Consider the following 20,749-nt stretch of genomic DNA (forward strand, 5'->3'; position numbering starts at 1 on the left):
ATTTTTATGAGTCTGTTTCTTTTTAGACAGGGTCTCATACTGTGTAGCCCAGGCTGGCTGGAACTGGTGATCCCTTTCTTTCAGGCTCTGGAGTACTGGGACTGACACTGTGTTTGTCTTCCCAGGATACCTCGGTAAGAGATGTTCCTAAGAACACTGAGCAGATCTGAGCAGACTTCTCACAGCTGGTGATAAAAAAGGCCAAGTCATAGAAAAGGGATGTCGCCTATGCAGGCATGTCCTGATAGAACACTGGCACGTGAAAGTTCACACACAAGAGCTGCACAACTGAGTTACAATAAATGAATATCCCCCCACCCCCCACTCTGATGTCTGACGTTTGGCTGCATTTGTGGCTTTGAAGAGCCAGGTGCACAGCGTTTCACACCAGGCCGTCCAAGGTGCAGGTAGCATCCCAATCACCTTGTTATTTCTCCAAAGACCTTGTCTGACACATCAAACATCATAACAACGGTGGAGCAAAAGATGCCTAATTAGAGTCCCTGAAATACAGGGTGTAGAGAGGAGTCACATGGCCAGAGCCTAGTGTTTCTATTAGGCACACAGTAAAATGTCACCCTTAGGTTCTAGTATTCTAAAGAGCACAGAGCTCCCGGTAATGAATGTTTCCATTAGGTACCAGTTTGTAGCATTAGACAGCACACTACTGAGGCCTTCCCAAGCTGATGAGTCATCTCAGGCACAAATTCCACCCTCAGAGGTCAAAGACAGGGCACAAATGTTTACATCTACCTTCTAGGGCCCTGGCCTCTCTCCCATGCTAGCCTAGGCCCCAGCCTCCTCTGAGAACAGAGGGTAAAGCAGAACTCCTGTCCTCAGAAAGTCCCATTCATATTCTCTCCCTACTCCTTCTAACCATTCATTACCATCTTAGCTCTCTGGGGAATTTAAGGCTCTAGTCTGAGCTACATTCTAAGGCGCTGACATCAGCAGGCCAAAGCTCCCAGATGGCCCAGCCATGCTGCTATTTGTCAGTTTTCCCTCACTCCTCTGGTGTCCCTCCCACTCACCAGTTTACAAACATTTGGCAAGATGCCAGGTGTACAACAGGAAAATTAGAAAGTTAAAACTTAAGGCTGCTGCACAGCACCTCCCAAGGGAGTCACCACTACCGCTCTTTAGTCTGCCAACCTGCCAAGCCACGTGGACGGGTAAAAACACACATCCCTGGCATCTGCTCTGCTCCCTGCAGTGATGGAGGCACCACTACCTAAGGAAGTGTGCTCTCAGCCTTGGTGGGGTGCTGAGCCATTCTTACCAGGAGAAGGAGGCTGGATCTTGGGTTGGGACTTCTTGGAATCAGCAGCTGCAAAGATATCGGGGGGAGGGTCTTCTCCCCGCTCAATCTTGCACTCAAAGGCATAGAGACATTGGATATACTGTTTTTTCAGTGAGCTGGCAGCACTGCTTGATGTACCCACATTGAGGTTAGTTGCAAGTTCCCGCCACTTTTTGTTCTTGTTGACCTGAAAAGACCACCAGAAGAGTCAGAGTATAGTTGACGTGGCCTTCCAGCTCATAAGTGCTGAGCCCAAAAAGGTTGTTGCAAGCAGTACTGCTTATTTAAAACAGGAAAAATGTCAGGCCCATACTGGAACAGCATTCAGTGTCTGGACTCTATGCTCTAGCCCTCATCCTCTTGTTGATGTTTTAAAGCTAATGATTTTTATATGATTCTTCATCATCAGTGTGAAGCTGTCCTTTCTTCAGTTTTAGGGCACACTGACCAAGACCATTTCCAAAATGTTCCTTCTAATCAGTACTGTGATAGACAGACAGATTTGGATCCGTAGTGTATTCCTTTTTGTTTTTTTTGTTTTTTTTTTGTTTTTGTTTTTGGAGACAGGGTTTCTCTGTGTAGCCCTGGCTGTCCTGGAACTGATTCTGTAGACCAGGCTGGCCTCGAACTCAGAAATCAGCACTGCAGTCCTGATCCACAAGGGAAGATTTTGGGTTATGATAACTTTGAACCACAGAGCTTGGGCAGCAGAAATAACCTCCACAGAAGGGAGGTGACCACAAACACTCTGTAAGGTGGCACTGCTGAGAGCAACACTTTGGCTGTTTTTACAGTTAACAACAGTCCTGTGTAACTCTGCACCCTCTACCACCCCGTAACACCCGACCCAGTCTACTGGAACGACAGGCTCAGGACTCTTGTCTTTCTCAGGGCCTTCACTCAGAAATGAAGTCTTATTGTCTTTAGAATACAACTACTTAACAGCAACTGAAAGATTTCCTTTTCCAACTGGAAGACAAGTTATGTTCTGTATCTCATCCTATGCTCAGTGAGTTCAGAGGTCCAACAATCAGAAGGCAAAGTTATAAGCAACCAATCCCCCTTTCCCAGAAGTAGGAAACATGGACCAAATGACAGTGGAAAGCAGGAATGTACACAGGGTCACCTCAGCAGCCCTATGTGGCTTTGCTTCCCACGCCAGTGATATGGCAGTCTGCACGTGCCCTATTCTGTTTTGTTTTCCTTTGTGGGGGAGGGGAAGGAAGCCCGAAGGGAGAAGGGATTCATAAATGACTGGTAGTTGGCGTCATTCCAATCACTTTTCTGCTGGTGACAGCTGTTTTCCTTTTCTGATTTAGAAGGTTTGCAATAAGTTTCTCCCTGTCAGGCTCTCCCACCCTCACTCAAGAGTTTCTGGTCTGTACAATAAATAAAGGAAAGCTCACAGAAGAGCGCCTACAAGGCAAAGTGAGCTATCACTGGTTAGCCTCTCTGGCTGAATACAAACAGAACTGTAAAGTACATAGCAATAGCATTTCTAGTAAGGACTGACCAAGTCTCTTCCTCTGTAGCCACTCTTTAAGCAATTTATGAAATTTTATCTTTCCTGGAAAATATCTTAAATTCAAAGGATCAATGAAGCTTGCTCCCCTACCATCACAGAGACCAAGTGATTCACGGGGACTCCTGCTGAAGGTTTATGTGGACTATTTCCAGCAGGACAAAAGGTTACATATGGTTCCTGTTTTACCATTAAGAAAAATCGAAGTTCATATGGTTTGTAGACCTTGTTTAAGATCACGTCTTAAGTGTTTCAGCACACGACCCCGTGGGACGAACAGCACTCTCAGAAGCCAACTGTCTGATGCTTACCTGAGTCAACCCACCAATCTCCTTCACAGACACATAGAGGCGATAGAGGTCCAGAGGCTTCCTCCCCACAGCAGGCAGATTTGTCATGCCCATGGCCTTTTCCTCTGTGAAGGCCAGGTACCGGTCCACCCACATCTTCCTCTCTGGCTCACCACCCAACTCATATAATTTGGTGATCTTCTCATTGGTGGTGGTAGAAGAACTAGATTTCTGGAGTGTGGGTTGAAATCAGAGAGACTCAAAGTCAATGCCTATGCCCATGATGGGGGCTGGAAATTCATTCTCTGTCCACCTCTATCTCTCTCTTTCAGAGAGCAAGCCTTCTTTTTAGAGCCTGGGCTGGTTGTGAAATTTTCCTGCTTTGGTCTCCCAGGTGCTGGGAATCTATCATAGAGGTTACTTGTTCTTTTAAAAAAAAATGTGTATGATAGTAAGGTGTGAAATTCATCTCGAAGCTGCAGTTTCTTTCTTTTTTTTTTTTGTTTTTGGAGACAGGGTTTCTCTGTGTAGCGCTGGCTGTCCTGGAACTCACTCTGTAGACCAGGCTGGCCTCGAACTCAGAAATCCGCCTGCCTCTGACTCCCAAGTGCTGGGATTAAAGGTATGCGCCACCACTGCCAGGCAAAGCTGCAGTTTCAGGATGGTGGTTCTAAGTGTACAGACGTTCACTGAGAAATGCAGACTTTGGGTTTGGTTAATTTGGCTGCATGACTATTTCAAAGTTATTTTTTTTAATGTTAAGATTTAAAAATTACTTCATGAAAATGACTGTTCTGAGTGTAAGTACATGTCCTCTACATGTGTCTGCTGCTTGCAAGACCAGAAGAGGGCGCGTGATCAATGGCCTGCCCTGGGGCTGGAGTGACCAACAGTGTGAGCTGTTTGTTGTGTGCGGGCTGGGAATTGGACTCAGGTCCTCTGGAAGAGCAACCAGTGCTCCTAACCACTGAGCCACTTCAATAGACCCTAACTTTTTTTTTTTTTTTTTAGATATGGTTTCTCTGTGTAGCCCTGGGCTATCCTAGAACTTACTCTGTAGACCAGGCTGGCCAAGTGCTCGGGAATACAGGATTGTGGTGCCTGTCTCCGTGTTCACTGCAGGTCTACAGGACTTTTCGTTCATCAGTTTTTGTTTTGTTTTTGAGACAGGGTTTCTCTGTATAGCACTGGCTGTCCTGGAACTCATTCTGTAGACCAGGCTGGCCTCGAACTCAGAAATCCACCTGCCTCTGCCCCCCAAGTGCTGGGATTAAAGGTGCATACCACCACTGCCCAGCCATTCATCAATTTTTAAAATGTAGATGTGTACTGGGAGTGATGGCACACATCTTTAATCCCAGCAATGGAGGAGGCAGAGGCAGATAGATTTCTGTGAGTTCAAGGCCAGCCTAGTCTATGCAGTGAGTTCCAGATCATCCAGAGCTACCTAGTGAGATTCTGTCTCAAGCCACTCACTCTTCAACAAAACAAAATAAAACAAACAACCCAGGGGCTCATTAGGTAAACATGACAGCTGTTTTTAGAGGACTGGTGTCTGGTTTCCAGTCAGGTGGTTTCACAAGTCCCCGTAACTCCCGCTATCTAGAGCCAACCTATAGGGAGGCTAAGAACCCAATCCCCACCTGCATCACTGTCCTGTTGTAGAACTGGAGTACCAACCACTTGTGCTGCTCTGAGGAAAAGTCTACGAAGAGAAGGGCAGCTAGCTGCCTACAGCACACGGCGTCATCAGTGTATAGGCATAAGAGGCCAAGCCTCACAGAGGAGTGCAGAGTCCAGTGGGAGCCATGTGTTTAGGCAATGAAAGCCTTTGTGGGTACCAGCATCATAACACGCTAAAATCCTACCATTTTCTTTCATTTTTTTCCTCCAAGACCCTGTATTCCCCCAGACAGGGTTTCTCTGTGTAGTTCTGGCTATCCCTGAACTTGCTCTGTAGATCAGGCTGGCCCCGAACTCAGGGACCCACCCGCCTCTGTCTCCTGGGTACTGGAACATGCCACCGATGCAAAGGGGATAAAATACAAAGTTGAAAGGGCTAAGACAAAAATCTCTACCTTAGATTTGGATTCTGTCTTAGGTGTCCCATCTGCCTTGTTGTTCATTTTTGTGGTGGGAGTTAACTTAACATCCCCAAGGCCCATCATCTCTGGGCTGGCTGCCATCCCTATAAAAAGAAAAAATTCAAGTCCAATAGATTTTGCTACAACTTGAAGATCTTTCTTGAAAAAATTGCTGTGATGAGCACTCAATTACACAGACCTGCTGAATTGTTGGCCATGGTTCCACCCATAGGATATGGGGGTCCCTGAGGGTTGATCATGCCAGCCATACTATTAATCCCCTGTCCATAGGGAGGTCCAGTTCCCATCATGCCCCCTTGATTCATATTTGGGTAGCCTGGTGGCCTAAGGAAGAAGATGAAAATTAAAGAGAAGAAAAGGTTAGAGACACACTGAACTTTTACATTTGGGAATGAGGAAAAAAAAAAAGGTTGTTTAATTGTCTAATTAGAATAGAAAAAGTTCTAAGTCTCTCAAATGTAACCCAGTCCATATCTAGCTATTCTTTCATTTGCCACAACAGGTTCAAGGAAGATCTGAACTCTGTGTGGCCAATACTAGCTTAGTGTGATGGGGAACAATCCTTGAAGAATAAACTCTTATGATGTTTTATAAACACGACATTCCCATAAGCAACCTCTAAAGTTGCTGTATTTCTACTTAAAGGACCTCTTTATGGCATAAGGCCTGTAAGACACACTTAATCTTCACGCTCATTTGTCATGCTCAAACGCCGCCACGCTGGACTCCACAGTCTCTTTCCCACTGTTACCTTTCCCTCCCAGACTCCCAAGTAGCTAGCCTACAGGCAGGCATAAAGCACCACACCTAGCTTAAGTTCTGTACACAGGACAGTTCATCATATGAACTTTTACTCTAACATACTTAACCAGCACATTTGTGTGTATGTGTTTAAACTGCATGTAAAAAAAGAAAACACAGTGCTTAGAAGAACTTTCAATAACATACATGTTATGTGCATGCACACACTAGGTATGACCATAAACAGAACATTCTCTTCACTCCCCAGGTCTTACCTGTTTTGGATAGAGTTGGCAGCAACATGCATGGCAACAGCAGATTCTTGAGTTTTCCGGTTCATGCCCCCTGGCGGAGGACACATCCCTGACCCAACCTGAGGTGGCATATTGGCCATATTGGGGCCATAAGGCCTGTTGCCCATAGACGCATGAGTCATTCTCCCTGGAGGGAGTGTGCCATAAGGTGGGATTCCAGGCTGCCCATGCATTTGACCTCCAGCACCCATAGGGTTCATACTTCCAGCCATGCCTGCATTGGGGTAGTTGGCGTTGGGCAAGGCATTATAGTTAGGCTGTCTAGGATAGCCTCCTGGGAGGGGAGGGAAAGACAACATAAGCCTTGGTTAAGTGAGTCCCAGAACTACAGAACTACAAAACTCCAAAAACTCTAAACCATTAGAATCCATCAATATTTGGGTCAGGAAATTGAACAAATCCATCATTTAAAGGGAAAAAAAAAAAAAAAAAAAAGGCATGTGTAGGTTGGCCTCTCTAGCCAGGCCCTCAATTTGGGAGTGAGCTTTGTTGGGGATTGAATCCAGGGCTTTGTTCATTACTGAGCCACACTCCATTATGACTGCCCAGCACAGAGAATGAAGGCTATGTTACTATCCAGGCCCTTCAGCATTCAATAGAATTCTTTCCTTTCTATATATTATTCTTGCCTCTCACCCAAACATTTTTTTTAGTTTGTGTTTATGTGCGTGCACGCATGATCAATGCACATCCATTCATGGCATAGTGCCTTTACCTAATAAGTGTAAATTTGTTGGCCCATCAAAGACCCTTTCAAGGTGACAGAATGAAGTGAAGACTTTTGCCCTATCCTAGGGTGGCAACCCTAGGGCCTTGGCTGGGGAGATGTAAGCAAGAATGCCCTACTTTTTTTAACCCAGATATCAACACATCACCTTTATCTCCTTCTAAAGGGGTACACACTTACCTTGTGGGCCATACTGACTCCCCTGGGGACCGTAGCTCCCCATGGAGTTCTGCTGGTAGGAGCCCATGCCCGAGTGCATCTGTCCTCCAGAAGGCTGACGTGGAGATAAGGCCGAGCCAGGCTGAGGGGAAGTGTACTGGGGCATCTGGGGGTTCCTCTGCATATAACCTATTTGTGGAATGTGTTCAAATAGTTATCTGATTAGTACAATCAGAAATAGCTTCCAACTCTACTGGAACTGTTTTTGGCATGGAATCTGCTACTGTTGTTTGCCCAAATCAGGTGTCTTGAAAGTGATATGCCATTTACATAGGTTATATTATCTCAACTTTTTTTGTTGTTTTCTTTTTAAGACAATGGTTCTGCTTGTCCTGGAACTTACTCAGTACACCAGGCTGGTCTTGAACTCAAGAGATCTACCTGCATCTGCCTTCCCCAGTGCTGGGATTAAGGCGTGTGCCACCACTGCCCTGAATCAACTTTCATACTAAATAGAAAATTGATAAAAAGCACTGACCCAAAAAACCAACCAACCAACCAACCAACCAAAAACCCCAAAACAACCCCCCCAGAACTAAACAAAAAACAAAACCACACCAAAACAAACAAAACCTCCCAAAACCCACAATGAGTAAGCACAGTAAGAGCTAGTGAGTGAAGAAGGCGCTACTGCTGAGTCGGCACCATCAAGGAGCAAGCTGTGGGCCGGCGCCGAGCTCTGTGGAGTACCTGCGGGAGCGCAGGCACAGACAGGCTCACTACACCTATCAGCCTGCTGCTGGCCTCATCCTGACGTTTCTGCCACACAGGTCTCCAAGAATTACTCAACAGGGCACTGATGTGGAGGCTTTAGTACCACATTCCTTCAGTTTGCATCCCAGGGGACGGACAGCTATGAATTTGGTCCAGCATGTTTGCAGTTGACAACATGTCACAATTGTGGTAGGTTGGGATGCTCCTGCTATCCCTCTGTCAAAACCCAAGCTCTTACCTCGATCTTGGGCAATGCTTGATTGGTTCATGGAAGGGTGCATGATGCTGTCCGACTGGCCACTGGGTGGCCGGGGTGGCATCTGGTTGCCTGCTCCAGACAAAACAAACAAACAAACAAACAAACAAACAAACAAACCATGACTCAGCCTGAGAATTCTAAGAGGTGAATTTGGAGCTGGAAATGGCCAAACACTTCTTATGCCACATACACAGAGGTATTCATCCAAGGGAATACCTTCCCACATCCCTTCTACAAATGCTAAGGGAAAAAACCATGCAGACATGAATCAAAGCTCCCTTTTATCTATCACAAGACCAGCCAGCTTGACCTCTTCCCAAAACCCAGTACTGAGGGTACCTGGCACTGCAGCAGGCGAGAGTGGTCCTGAGCGAGACTGAGCGACACTGGCAGGAGAGCCAACAGGGGACGGGGACGGGCCTCGGATGCCAGGCAGGTGAGGGGAGGTGTGAGGAGAAAAAGGAGACTGAGCTGGATTGCTCTGCTCTCCTTGGCTGCTGGAAATCCCTGATGTGCTCACACCAGGACTCAGAGCTCCTTCTGTCCCCATGGGGAGATCATCTATTGAACCAGAAAGATCCTGAAACATACATGTAAGCATATAAATTAGTAAAAGGAAGCATATAACCATATACACGATTGGTCACAACATAGCAAACTTCATGAAGGATGACACTGAATACACTTGAGAATTCTTGGACTTTATCAATACTGCTGAGCAAAGTAGTACACATTTGCAAACTAGCACTTAAGAGACTAGGCAGTAGGATTTTGAGTTTCAGGCTGGACTACACAATAAAAACATGTCACAAGACACACACACACACACAGTCAGACTGTGTGGGCACCCAAATATTTGGGAGATAGAATCAACCCAAGTTTATTCTTTATAGTCGATTCAAGTATATTATTTATGAGGCTACGGGCCAGTCAGGTCTATGTAAGTGATTTCCAAGACCCTATCTCAAAAACAAAACAAAACTCCCCAAAACCAGTCAGCTATCTTCCACCTAGGTAACCAAACAAATTGAAATGTATCTTAAATCTGCTACTGTATCAAAAATAGCCACAAACTTTAAAAATGTACTGTCATACAAAGGGGTAGCTGGTCTACAAATGGGAGTTCTATCCCAACAAGATCTCATAACAGCTGGTATTTTACCTCCTCTCTACTCTAACAAGGAGAAAATGCCTATTTTAGTGACACTTAAGTGCTACTCCGCCGGGCGGTGGTGGCGCACGCCTTTAATCCCAGCACTTGGGAGGCAGAGACAGGTGGATTTCTGAGTTCGAGGCCAGCCTGGTCTACAGAGTGAGTTCCAGGACAGCCAGAATGACAGAGAAACCCTGTCTCAAAGAAACAAAACAAAACAAAACAAAAAAAAAAAAAAAAGAAAGAAAGAAAATAAAAAGAGAAATTGGAACTTCTAGCAACCAAAAGCTAGAACTTAGAAGTATGTTTTTACACAGAACTTCAAATAACAATCAAGTTTGACTTACCCATAGGTCCCCACTTTGTGATAACCTAAGCAGAGAACCCAGTCAGGTCATGAGACCAAGAGCAACCCAATTGTGCCTGAGATCCCCTTGAATATCTTTTTTTCTCGAGACAGGGTTTCTCTGTGTAGTCATGGCTGTCCTAGAACTCACTCTGTAGACCAGGCTGGCCTCGAACTGAGAAATCCGCCTGCCTCTGCCTCCCAAGTGCTGGGATTAAAGGCGTGTGCCACCACCACCTGGCCTTGAATATCTTTTTGCTGCCTCCCATTTGGTCCATGAACCCAGACACCCATCACTAAGCAGTCAGGAATTGGATTCATTGTGTTAATGAGCAGAGCTCACCACAGATCTGAGGTAACTGCTCAGTCTTGGCTGAGGGATCCCAGAAGCAACCCTTGGACTGAAGTCTCAGGGTCTATGGGTGGCAAAGAGGGACTTCCTTCACAAAGGTACTTTGAAGAGAGCTGTCAGTCTTGATAAACTGTCTTAAGTTCCTTGAAGAACAGATGATGAATGAGCTACTGTCACCAACAGCCCCATGCCAGTTAGGCTGCCTGGGCACAAAAATGTGCCAAGCAAAGTGGGCACCATTAATTTCATCTTTCTCTTGATTGGTCTGAAACCAACTTAACAAGCTGTTATATTTTTGTCAGGTGGGAACTGGTCCACATTGATTTGAAGTGATTTTAAGAAGCAGACCATTTAAGAATGGGAAAGGGCAAAAATATTGACAAGAGCTACTATTGAGCACTTTCACGTGCAGGGCACACTGAGGCTCAATCTGCATGAACAAATCTATCCATGGTTTCACGCAGTTCAGGTTGGATTCAAACTGATTATTTCTTACCCTCCTGCTCTAGGTAGTTCAAATGGCAGGCCTAAGCCTAATCTTGTTTACTCATCTTCTCCATTATTTTATAAAACAGTATGAACTGAGGAAAAAACATGCCATACTATGAGTTAAGTAGCTGAAGTTCAGCTGTAGGTGATTTAACTGTGATTTTGAGCAATCTGGCAAACAAACTTGGCTCAGGTTTTTAATGAGAGGACCGGGCAAATGAGTTTGTAACACTGTGTGGGGAATGCTCACAAAACCCACTAGCACAATACAGATGGGGCCAAAATATCAGCTACAATGTTCTAGAATGACAAGTATATGCTGGGTGGTGGGAGGGCATAAAACTCGAGCTCCCTCTAGGTGTCAGTTTCTGCGTCTTCAAAATATAGTGGTAGGAGTGTATACAGCCAAGAGTTGTAAAAAAATAAAATACAGAAAATCCCAGCCTGGTCTACAGGGTGAGTTCCATAACAGCCAAGGCTACACAAAGAAACCTTGTCTTTAAAAAAGAAAAGAAAAATCCACAGACTGAGCCAGGAGTGGTGGCACGTGTCTGTAATCCTGCCTTTAATCCCAGCACTTGGGAGACAGAGACAGGGAGATCTGAGTTCAAGGCCGTCCTGGTCTACACAGGGAAACCTTGTCTCAAGAAGAAAGAGAGAGTGTCAGCTGGGAAATGATTCAATGGGTAAGAGAAGGACTTGAGTTTGGATCCCTAGTACCCATGTCAAAGCCATGACCACGAGCACCTGTAGCCCCTGTGCTGGGGAACAAAGACAAACAAGATTGCTGGGGCTTAGCCGGGCGGTGGTGGCGCACGCCTTTAATCCCAGCACTTGGGAGGCAGAGGCGGGCAGATTTCTCAGTTCGAGGCCAGCCTGGTCTACAGAGTGAGTTCCAGGACAGCCAGGGCTACACAGAGAAACCCTGTCTCGAAAAACCAAAAAAAAAAAAAAAAAAAAAAAAAAAGATTGCTGGGGCTTGCTGGCCAGCCAGCCTAGCTGGAAACGTCAGGCCTCAGGCTCAATGAGATACTCTCAATAGCATAAGCAGAGAGTAATCAGGCAGGACATTCAAATGTCTCCTCTGGTTTCCATACCTACAGAAAGGAACACACAACCTCAATCACATTGCATCCACCACACACACGCGCGCACACACACACATTAAAATTGGGGGGTGGGGGGGAACATAGAATGAGAACATACAATATCCATGCAGCAGGAAATGTAAGACATCACGTGGGTAACGTTTTTATTGGATATAAGGATTTAAGTCTCCAAAAGCTGCCTCCCAAACCACTCCTGTTATAGGGGACAGGAGTCCCCAAACTTCATGACCCCAAATTTCATGACCTTTTGCTTTTTTGGAACTGGCAAGCTTTTTTCCCTGGGCCTGTTCTTCTCCAAGTACAATCCTGTGGGGAGATGGGAGGTGAGGAGCAGCCACTCAGTGCCCTTGCTAGTTCCAAGGAAGCAGCGGGGCCAGAAGAATCTCCTCACGTGTTTCCAATGTGTTTCATGAATTTTATTGCTCATCTACCATGCAGATCAAAAGCGCTGGAGCAGGTCCAACTATTTCACACAGAATCTCACACTCCAGGCTGGCTACAGCTCAGAAAGCCTTCATTTCTTCACTTGAAATACTGCCCAGTGTTATTTTGGGATGTGACCTGATAGAGGAAGCCCACAGGGACTCCATGACGATAACTGTTCCAGCTGTGATTGGTTGCCTAGCCCTAGAGTGTGCCAGCATGGGTTTGTCAGGCTCTGCTGACAAACAGAATTCAGCAGCTGACACCTTCTCTTCACACCACAACAAAATTGTGCCTCAAATCACAGTCCATACCTCATGGTGGAGGTTGGGGGCTGTGTTCTCCAAGAAAAGAAAAAGTTCGTAAGATGTACCATGAGCCTGTTGCTGAAACTGTTAGGGTTAAAGAGTAGGAGGAGAAATGGCCTACCCACAAAACTATGCAAGAAGGAGACCACAATGAGCAAAATTTATGAAGTTTTTGCATTTACTTAGCCATGAAGAGGTTTTTGCCTGGTTTTACATTGTCACTGGCAGGTAAAACATGCATCAGTAGAACAAAATAAGGGCTGAGGTCCACTGCTCACTTGCATGTACTTGGAGGCCTTGGGCTTGAAAACGACGGGAGAGCCAGGTAAACCCTACACTGCAGGCCAGGGGGTGGGGAGGGGAGACGACGACAAATTATATCACAGCCTCACTCTAAATAATTCAGAGATTAGAAATGTCTCAATGCTTAAATGTGTCTACACTGGCAACATGTCAGTTCCCCTACACAAGGGCTGTCCCACACACCCAGGGACATATGGAAGCTGCTCGAGTGTTTGCATACCTGGGTCAAGCCTCAAAAGCTCAGGAGAGACATGGAAAACCCTGGCAGGACAGAAGGGAGGATGGGCAACAGACCCAACAGACTCAGGGAAATAAACCGGAACAATTCATTACATGAAACCAATCTGGGAGATTTAGGCATGGTGATACATGTGTATGATTGTATCACTTGAGGCAGAGGAAGGAGGAGGATTGGGAGTTCAAGGCCAATCAAAACTACAAAGTGACACCCTGCCTCAAAAATGTGTTTTGTTTTGTTGGCTCCAAGTTTTTCAAAAAGCAAAAACAACAACAAACACTTTCTTAAGCATGTAAGGGCATCAGGGCTTACTACTACCAAACACTTGTAGAAACAGGTGAGCAGGTACTGGACACAATGCTAGGAGTCAGAGCACAGAGCAGGTGACTCCTACTTCTCAGCCTAGAATCTGCTGGGGATTCACATCAACTTTGTTCTAATCTCATATCAATCAAAAGGATATGGCTTAAGATGTAGAAATCAAGCTATCCCGGTCTTCTAGGACAAGCCCCATCTCAGGTGGCTCTAGGTCTTCATACTTCCTCCTGCTCAGCTTTGCAGACCCTTTCAAACTGTAGGACAACTGGGGCTTGTTTAGGGAGCCCCTTCCCCAGGATAAAAGACAGGAAGGCTGCTTACTGAAGGAGGAAAGCCACCAAATTAGCTCCAACACCCGTATTTCCATTTCCCATGTCTCTCCTGTGCTTTGGAGGCTTGACCCAGGTACGCAAACACTTGAGCAGCTTCCTTATGTCCCTGGTCTATGGGATGGCCTTTGGGTAGGGGAATTGACATGTTGTCAGTGTAGACACATTTAAGCATTTAGACCAGGCCACAGAAGTGCTCTAACAATAGGACAACAGGCCTCTTTAAACACACATCAAGTCAGCTGACTTACGTCACCCAACTGTAGAACAGAGATGGAGACCAACTCTTATAAATGTGTTACAGGTGCAACAATCCTAGTTTAAAATTATGTTTTTGCCTTGGGAACTTGAAAGCTAGATGCAGCAGTGTGTGCTTGCAGCCCCAGCTGCTTGAAAGGCTAAAGAAGGAATATTCAAGTCCAAGGCCAGGCTTGGCAATATAAAGAAACCTCTATTTCAAAAACAAACCAAAGACAAACCGCAGTTCTAGCCTCATCAGATCTGCTATCCATTCTGTTAGAGCATCTCTTTTATTTTTTCTCTCTCTCTTAAAATACAAATTCATTGTACAAGCTGGCCTGAAATTCATATAGCTCAGGTAGGCCTCAAACCAACAGTCCTCCTGCATCAGCACCAAGTATAGTACTTAAAAGTGTGTGTGTGTGTGTGTGTGTGTGTGTGTGTGTGTGTGTGTGTGTATAGTCACACTTGGCTTTGATCTACTTTAAAATGAAGACCATAGACAACTTCCTGGACCATCTTCTTCACTATCAGGTAAGGCTTTTTATTCTTGATTGCACTGTATTGAATCTCTATCCCATGAGCCTCAGGGACTAAGCAGGATTAGTCTATTAGTGATCATAAAAAAGCCAGTCACATCCAAGACAAGCTGACTGGTAAATGCTGTCTGATGAAGAGTTCCAAAAGCATCCCCTTTGGATTCAATCTCTAGTGGCCATGTCACCTCTATCCTCACTCTAGTCTGGGACTTTTGGACAAGTCTGCCCCCTAGAGCACCTACTGTCCTATCTCAAAGGACAAAAGCTGTAGTTAGGGCTGCAGCAGAGTGAGGGGGGACAGTGAGAGAGGGTGGCTGGAGGGAGGGGAGTCACTGACCCAACTTCATTCTAGTTGTAAAAAAAATAAAATCCAGCTGTTCTAACTCACCTAAGCAAAGTCTGTTAGTGGGTCTGAGTCAGAGCGGAGCTGAGGGCTGCTGAGGTGGAGAGGGAGGGAGGAGAGACTGCTGCACTGCTTACATTCCTGAGGCAGGAGCTCCTGCAAACAGCAGCTTGGCTACTGCAGCTGCCATTGATTTCACAGGGGTCGATATCTTGCTCCCACAAATCGCTCCCACAAATCGTCTCAGTTGGAGGTATAATCACATCGAAGGTTCCTGCTCAGCATCTCTCCATGTACCCCACCCCCAACAAACACCTGAGGTAGCAAACAAGAGGATGTTCTGCATGGCAGTCCTTATCCTAGAAAAACTCCACAAACCTTCTCAAAGGACGTAAACGCAAAAATAAAGGTGTCAAAGCCTTGAGGCTGTCTCATAGGCCACAGGGAAGATGCAGTCTCAGGATGCTTTTAACTCACTGCAAAGCATTCCTGTATGAACCAACTTAAAAATTGGGAGATCTAAAAGAACTCTCACAGGTCAGTAATTTGTTGAACTTTTAGTCTCCAGTCTGTTATCATCCTAATGTTACTTGCCATCTTGACCACCTCATACACACGGATCTGGTCTCTCTCAAAGGCTTCTCATATGGACCAGAGAGAAATGTCTTATCCAGTTAGCAACTACCTTGCAGCCAAAGAAATCTACAGTATTTTTTAACTCATTAGTTAATCACCAGCTAACAGACTTAAATCTGACTGGGGGATAGACTGGGTGGGTGGGGAAGGTCTGGGTTGGAGCAGTGCATATTTAAGGAATAGGGCCATTATAACCCCAGCAAGAAACAAGAACATTACAAAGCTTGAAAAGGCAAGGGAGCTAGCAACTGCTATCTTTTTTTTTTTTTTGGGGGGGGGGGTTGGAGACAGGGTTTCTCTGTGTTGCCCTGGCTTTCCTGGAACTCACTCTGTAGACCAGGCTGGCCTCGAACTCAGAAATCCGCCTGCCTCTGCCTCCCAAGTGCTGGGATTAAAGGCGTGTGCCACCACCGCCCGGCTAATTGCTATCTTTCAAAATTTAACCCCTGACTATTAGGAAGGCCAACCACACAAAGGCTGTTCCATCAAGACCACCAGCTGTGATCCCAGAACTTAAGCAAGGCAGGCAAGAAAAAGGAGGGCACCAAGGAGAGTTCTGGGATGAGGAACGTAACAGGGGAGAGGAAACTGACGTCAGCATCCACATCATGTGGGTCTCCCCTCAGAACCACAGCAACCAGAAAGCAAGTCCAGTCAGCCGGGGAAGGCGAGGCTGGAGATGTGCTGAACATGAATAGTAACAAGGGGACTGATGGTCTCCAGTTTTGTAAAGTTCTAAATATATATTAGCCAGAGATCTCCACCACCACAGTCTAGATAAAAGTATAAATAAGTACTTCAGTACAGCAAGTAGACCTGGTAAGTGGGAAGAGACAAGATTCTGGTTGGCAGCCACCAACCTCAGTATCTTCAAACCAAGACAACAATGCAGGGAAGCCTCTGTCAAGTTCTAGAAGACGATGTGGGGAAATCCAAACATTCTTATTACATCCTCTCAACATGCTTCCTTTCATCTGAAACCTGGTTTCTCTTCTGTTCCCAAAATGTTGGCAAATTACCTTAACTCGTCTCAGTAGACAATACTGAGAATTCCTTCTATATCAAGGCTGGCCTTAAGTGACAACTGTTGATTCTCAAGCTCAAGCCTTCAATCTCTAGGTTCCACTTGTAACGGCATGGCTTCTCAGCTTCCTATTGTAAGTGTTAAACAGGGAAGGAGACTCCCAGCTTGCAGGGTGATCATGGTAATCAAAGATTATGTCACAATACTTGTCAGTTCCATGCTGGTGCATAGGGGAAGAGGAAACAGGTAGCACACGCAGGAGTCCACGGATCAACTACTTAAGCACTGTCTCCCCTCAAGTGGCACCAGAATATGCTCAGGCTCAACACAGCTTCCAGGCACAACATCAAGTGTTTTACTAGCTATGGGAAGACAACTCCACAGAAGGGGTCTTTCCCTCTGGACTAAGTTTGACAGATTCCCAACTTAACTAAAGGGAGTCCTAGTGGTTTCTCTACAAAGAAAGTATTTCTAGGTAGACTTGGCTCATTTCCAAAGGCCCAACCACCCCACCCCACTCCTGACAAGCAAAGATAACTTGGTGATTATGTATTTTGGGGTTAGTGTTCTGGGTTTGGTGGGTATTTTCTACAGCACATTATAAAAGCATCAAATGAGAGGGAAAATGAAGAAAGGAATGAGTGAATTTAAGCCAACACAAGACAACAGAATCACCCATACACTGACTCGGGAATTTCACAAGATTCGTGGTTTGAAGGATTTGCTCCTTCTAGAGTAAATGCCATGATCCTCATCCTCCCATCCTCCATTTCTTTCTGTATCTCCTTTCTCCCCCATGCCAGCCCCCTCCCTGTCTCTTTCTGTCTCTCTCTGTCTCTCTCTCTCTCTCTCTCTGTCTCTCTCTCTCTCTCTCTCTCTGCGTGTGTGTTTGTGTGAGAAGTGGGAGGGGCTAGCTCTGTTAATACTGTCTCCATTCTACTCTCCCCACCTCCAACTCTGTGTGTTAAAAAGCTAAAAACTATATCTCAAGAAATCACTGCAGAAGCCGGGCAGTGGTGGCGCACACCTTTAATCCCAGCACTTGGGAGGCAGAGGCAGGCGGATCTCTGAGTTCGAGAGTTCAAGGCCAGCCTGGTCTACAGAGTGAGTTCCAGGACAGCCAGGGCTATACAGAGAAACCCTGTCTCGGAAAAACCAAAACCAAAACCAAAACCAAAACCAAACAAACAAAAAAAAGAAATCACTGCAGATAAGCTCTACATACAGTTGGTTACTAGACCTTATTTCTCTTTCCTCTGCTTGTTTCTGCAGGGAGGGGCATTTTGGTTCCAGGCTCTTCTTAACTAGTTCTGGTGCTAGCAACTGCTGCTTTATGTTGTTATTGTTATGTTGTTTTTGAGACAGGGTTTCTCTGTGTAGCTCTGGCTGTCCTGGAACTCACTCTGAAAGATAGGCTAACCTCAAATTGGAGATTTGCCCACCTCTGCCTCCCAAGCACTGGCATTAAAGGTCACTATGCCTGGCTGGGACTGCTGCTTTTTTATTCTACAATTCTCAGGTCACAGATCTGGAGGGAGACAGGACCCAGGGCCAGTCTGATAGTGCTTCTGGGTCAGACTGACTGATTCTGTCTTAAGTCTACACCCAGATCACATCGTTCAGTCTTTTCTAATGAACTCAGTCATCGATATTGAACGTTTCTCTACAACCATACTCCAGGCACAGGGTTTATCCCAAAACAGTCTGCTTCGGTATTATAAAGCAAGCCAGCAGAATAGCTATGTAGGAAATAAAACAGACCATACATTCCTTTTTTGGTTTTTGGAGACAGGGTTTCTCTGTGTAGCCCTGGCTGTCCTGGAACTCACTCTGTAGACCAGGCTAGCTTCGAAATCTCCAACTCAGAAATCCGCCTGCCTCTGCCTCCCAAATGCTGGGATTAAAGGCGTGTACCACCACCGCCCGGCCAGACCATACATTCCTAAACAAATGCTTTTCTTGGGAGGAGGAGGGGAGCCCTTTAAATATGTGTCTGGAATTGCTTCCTTCATTTCTTCCCTTTTTACAATCTCCCTGCACATTCTCTCCCATTCTAAGCTGGAGTGTATGAGAGGAGTTTGTGTGTGTAGGGAGAGGTGCATAAGGCTTGAACTAGTGTGGTGGTACAGGCCTTTAGTCCCCACACTATTAGCAGGTCCAGGAAAAGGCAACTGGATGGATCTATTTGAATTTCAGACCAACCTTTCTACCCAGGAAGTTCCAGGTCAGCCAAGGCTACATAGACAGATAATGTCTCAGAAACCAAAAAGTACACACACACACACACACACACACACACACACACACACACACGCTCGGACTTGAACTGTTCACGTAAGCAGGAATGTTTTTCCATCCCTATGTTCTCTACAAGGCTGTTCAGAAGACAGCATGCTATACCTACCTACCATTCATTTTAGACTCTGTACCTTAGGGAGGCTTGCACTAGAAGGGTACCGCCTGTCTTCTACAGAGGTAGGAAACATGTTTGTAAGCACCGGCTGCAAAAGAACAAGCAACAACAGTCCTAACAACCTAGTATATCTAATGAGTGAGAGGAAGATGGCTCTATTTATTTTCTTACAAGTTTCTGGTCTATAGTTTCCTCTAGCAGGCTGGGGACAGACTGAAAAACAAGTCCCAATCATGTGGTGAGCGTCCCTGGGGAAAGAAGGCACAGCCCATCAGTCTGCTTAGGTAGGACCAACTCAGGAGCCATCATGTTAAAGTGCAGCGGTTTCTCTGGCTGAGGTTATTCTAAAGAAAACAAGAGGGTCCAGAAAGAAGAATCTGTGTGAGACACACAGGCAGGAAGTGTAGCTGAGCCACAGAGACTAGAATAGAAACAGGAAACGGGCCCAGGGACAAGCATGCACTTCTGTGCAGCACAGGCTCCGGAAGGCACCAGCAGTATCGGAGCTAGAGCAGGGCGACTGAAATGGAGCAGTGGACTGGCTACCTCTGCCGGATAGCAAGTGTTCTGGAAAAGGATGGCTACACGACATGGTATACCCTGCTCAGAAGAATCTCAGCAGACATGCCCAATGATGGGGGTGGGAAGGGGGAAGATTCCTTTTCAAGGACATAGAGAGAAAACACTGTGGTTCAATTCTAGAGTGGCCAGATTTAGATCACCCCTTTGTTTACCAAAAATGCTACTAGTATTTGTCACCCTTAGAAAATAAACAAGCAAATTCCAGACAAGGACTCTTTTACTATGAAAAGAACAAAAGGAAATAAAAACAGCATCATTAAACTCCTTCAAATCTCCCTAAAATCTTAAGAATTGACAGGATTTGTTGCTCTTCCCAAAAGACAACAAAGAGTTGGCCTAAGTTCAACGTAGGACTCATTTCCTAAACGCTGACTGGATATATATGTAAACTCAGCAGACAACAGTGGTCATAGGATTTGAAGTACTCAGGCAGTCACACCAACTATGGTGTTATGCCAACATCAAAAATGAGAATGAAGTCCCTAAGAAGACATTTCAGCTTAGGTTTGAAGCCACAGTAGAAACCTGCTTGGTCATTAAAAACAAAGCTGGACACACAGCCACATTCCTATACACTGAGCATTTAGGAGGCAGGTGGGTGTTCAGGATAGCCTGGGCTACACAGAGTTGCAGACCATTGTCAGTTACATAACAAAGCAACAGAGATAGACAGGCACAGAGAAATGAATGTATCTCAAGCAAAAGAAATATAGCAGGGGGAAAACACTCAGTAATTGAGGGAGTTTAAGACTACAGAGGAATGCTAGGAGCTGTAGCCCAGAGGAGTCAGGGTCTCAAAGGCATCCACAAAACGAGAGATGTAATCTCACACCCAGAGACTATTTAAACTTTATTATGCATGGTCAGTAATTTGTATTAGGCTCTAAAGCTTCCAGCCTGGTATTTCCTTATTTTCTTTGAAAATTCCTAACTCTGGGCTTCTAAATTATTAGATACATGAATAACTTAAAAGTATCTTAAGAGTTAGACCAGCCAGGTATGGTGGTGCACACCTTTACTTCAAGCACTCTAGAGGCAGAGACAGGCAAGGGACTACTCAATCACAAAGTTTCAGGTCACAAAGACCCTGACTAAAAACAAAACAAAACAAAACAAAACCAATAGTCCTAAAGGATCCATCTATGACATAACTTCTCTTCCTAAGGCAGAAAGGTTGTAAGCACAGAGGAACAGGGAATTTGCTGAGAGGAATCTCACTAACATGGCTGACTAAGTAAGAGTAGACAAGAAGAACAAACACCAACAGGCATGCTAACATAAAGGGGGACCTACGACAAAGAACTACTGACAACTAAGAAACAAGAAGAAAAATAATATTCTCCACTGAAGAACACAGCAATCAGTGATCCAATGCCAAATTTCACTCCTGATAACATACGTAAGGGGCTGGAG

General features: G+C 45.4%; 1 protein-coding gene across 2 annotated transcripts in view; it reads right to left on the reverse strand.

The window, feature by feature from the left end:
- Arid1a (AT-rich interaction domain 1A) overlaps window positions 1-20,749 on the reverse strand; it is a 75,213-nt gene that overhangs the window by 9,201 nt on the left and 45,263 nt on the right. For both annotated transcript variants that reach the window (XM_028759547.1, XM_028759548.1), the window contains exons 5-12: window positions 8,531-8,771; window positions 8,171-8,260; window positions 7,180-7,347; window positions 6,234-6,546; window positions 5,396-5,541; window positions 5,191-5,300; window positions 3,134-3,343; window positions 1,280-1,487 (exon numbers count right to left, since the gene is read on the reverse strand). In XM_028759547.1, the coding sequence (XP_028615380.1) occupies window positions 1,280-1,487; window positions 3,134-3,343; window positions 5,191-5,300; window positions 5,396-5,541; window positions 6,234-6,546; window positions 7,180-7,347; window positions 8,171-8,260; window positions 8,531-8,771 (1,486 nt within the window). The remainder of the gene's footprint in view (window positions 1-1,279; window positions 1,488-3,133; window positions 3,344-5,190; window positions 5,301-5,395; window positions 5,542-6,233; window positions 6,547-7,179; window positions 7,348-8,170; window positions 8,261-8,530; window positions 8,772-20,749) is intronic.

The sequence above is a fragment of the Grammomys surdaster genome, unplaced genomic scaffold, assembly GCF_004785775.1.
Source record: "Grammomys surdaster isolate TR1022 unplaced genomic scaffold, NIH_TR_1.0 126313, whole genome shotgun sequence".
Classification (NCBI taxonomy): domain Eukaryota; kingdom Metazoa; phylum Chordata; class Mammalia; order Rodentia; family Muridae; genus Grammomys; species Grammomys surdaster.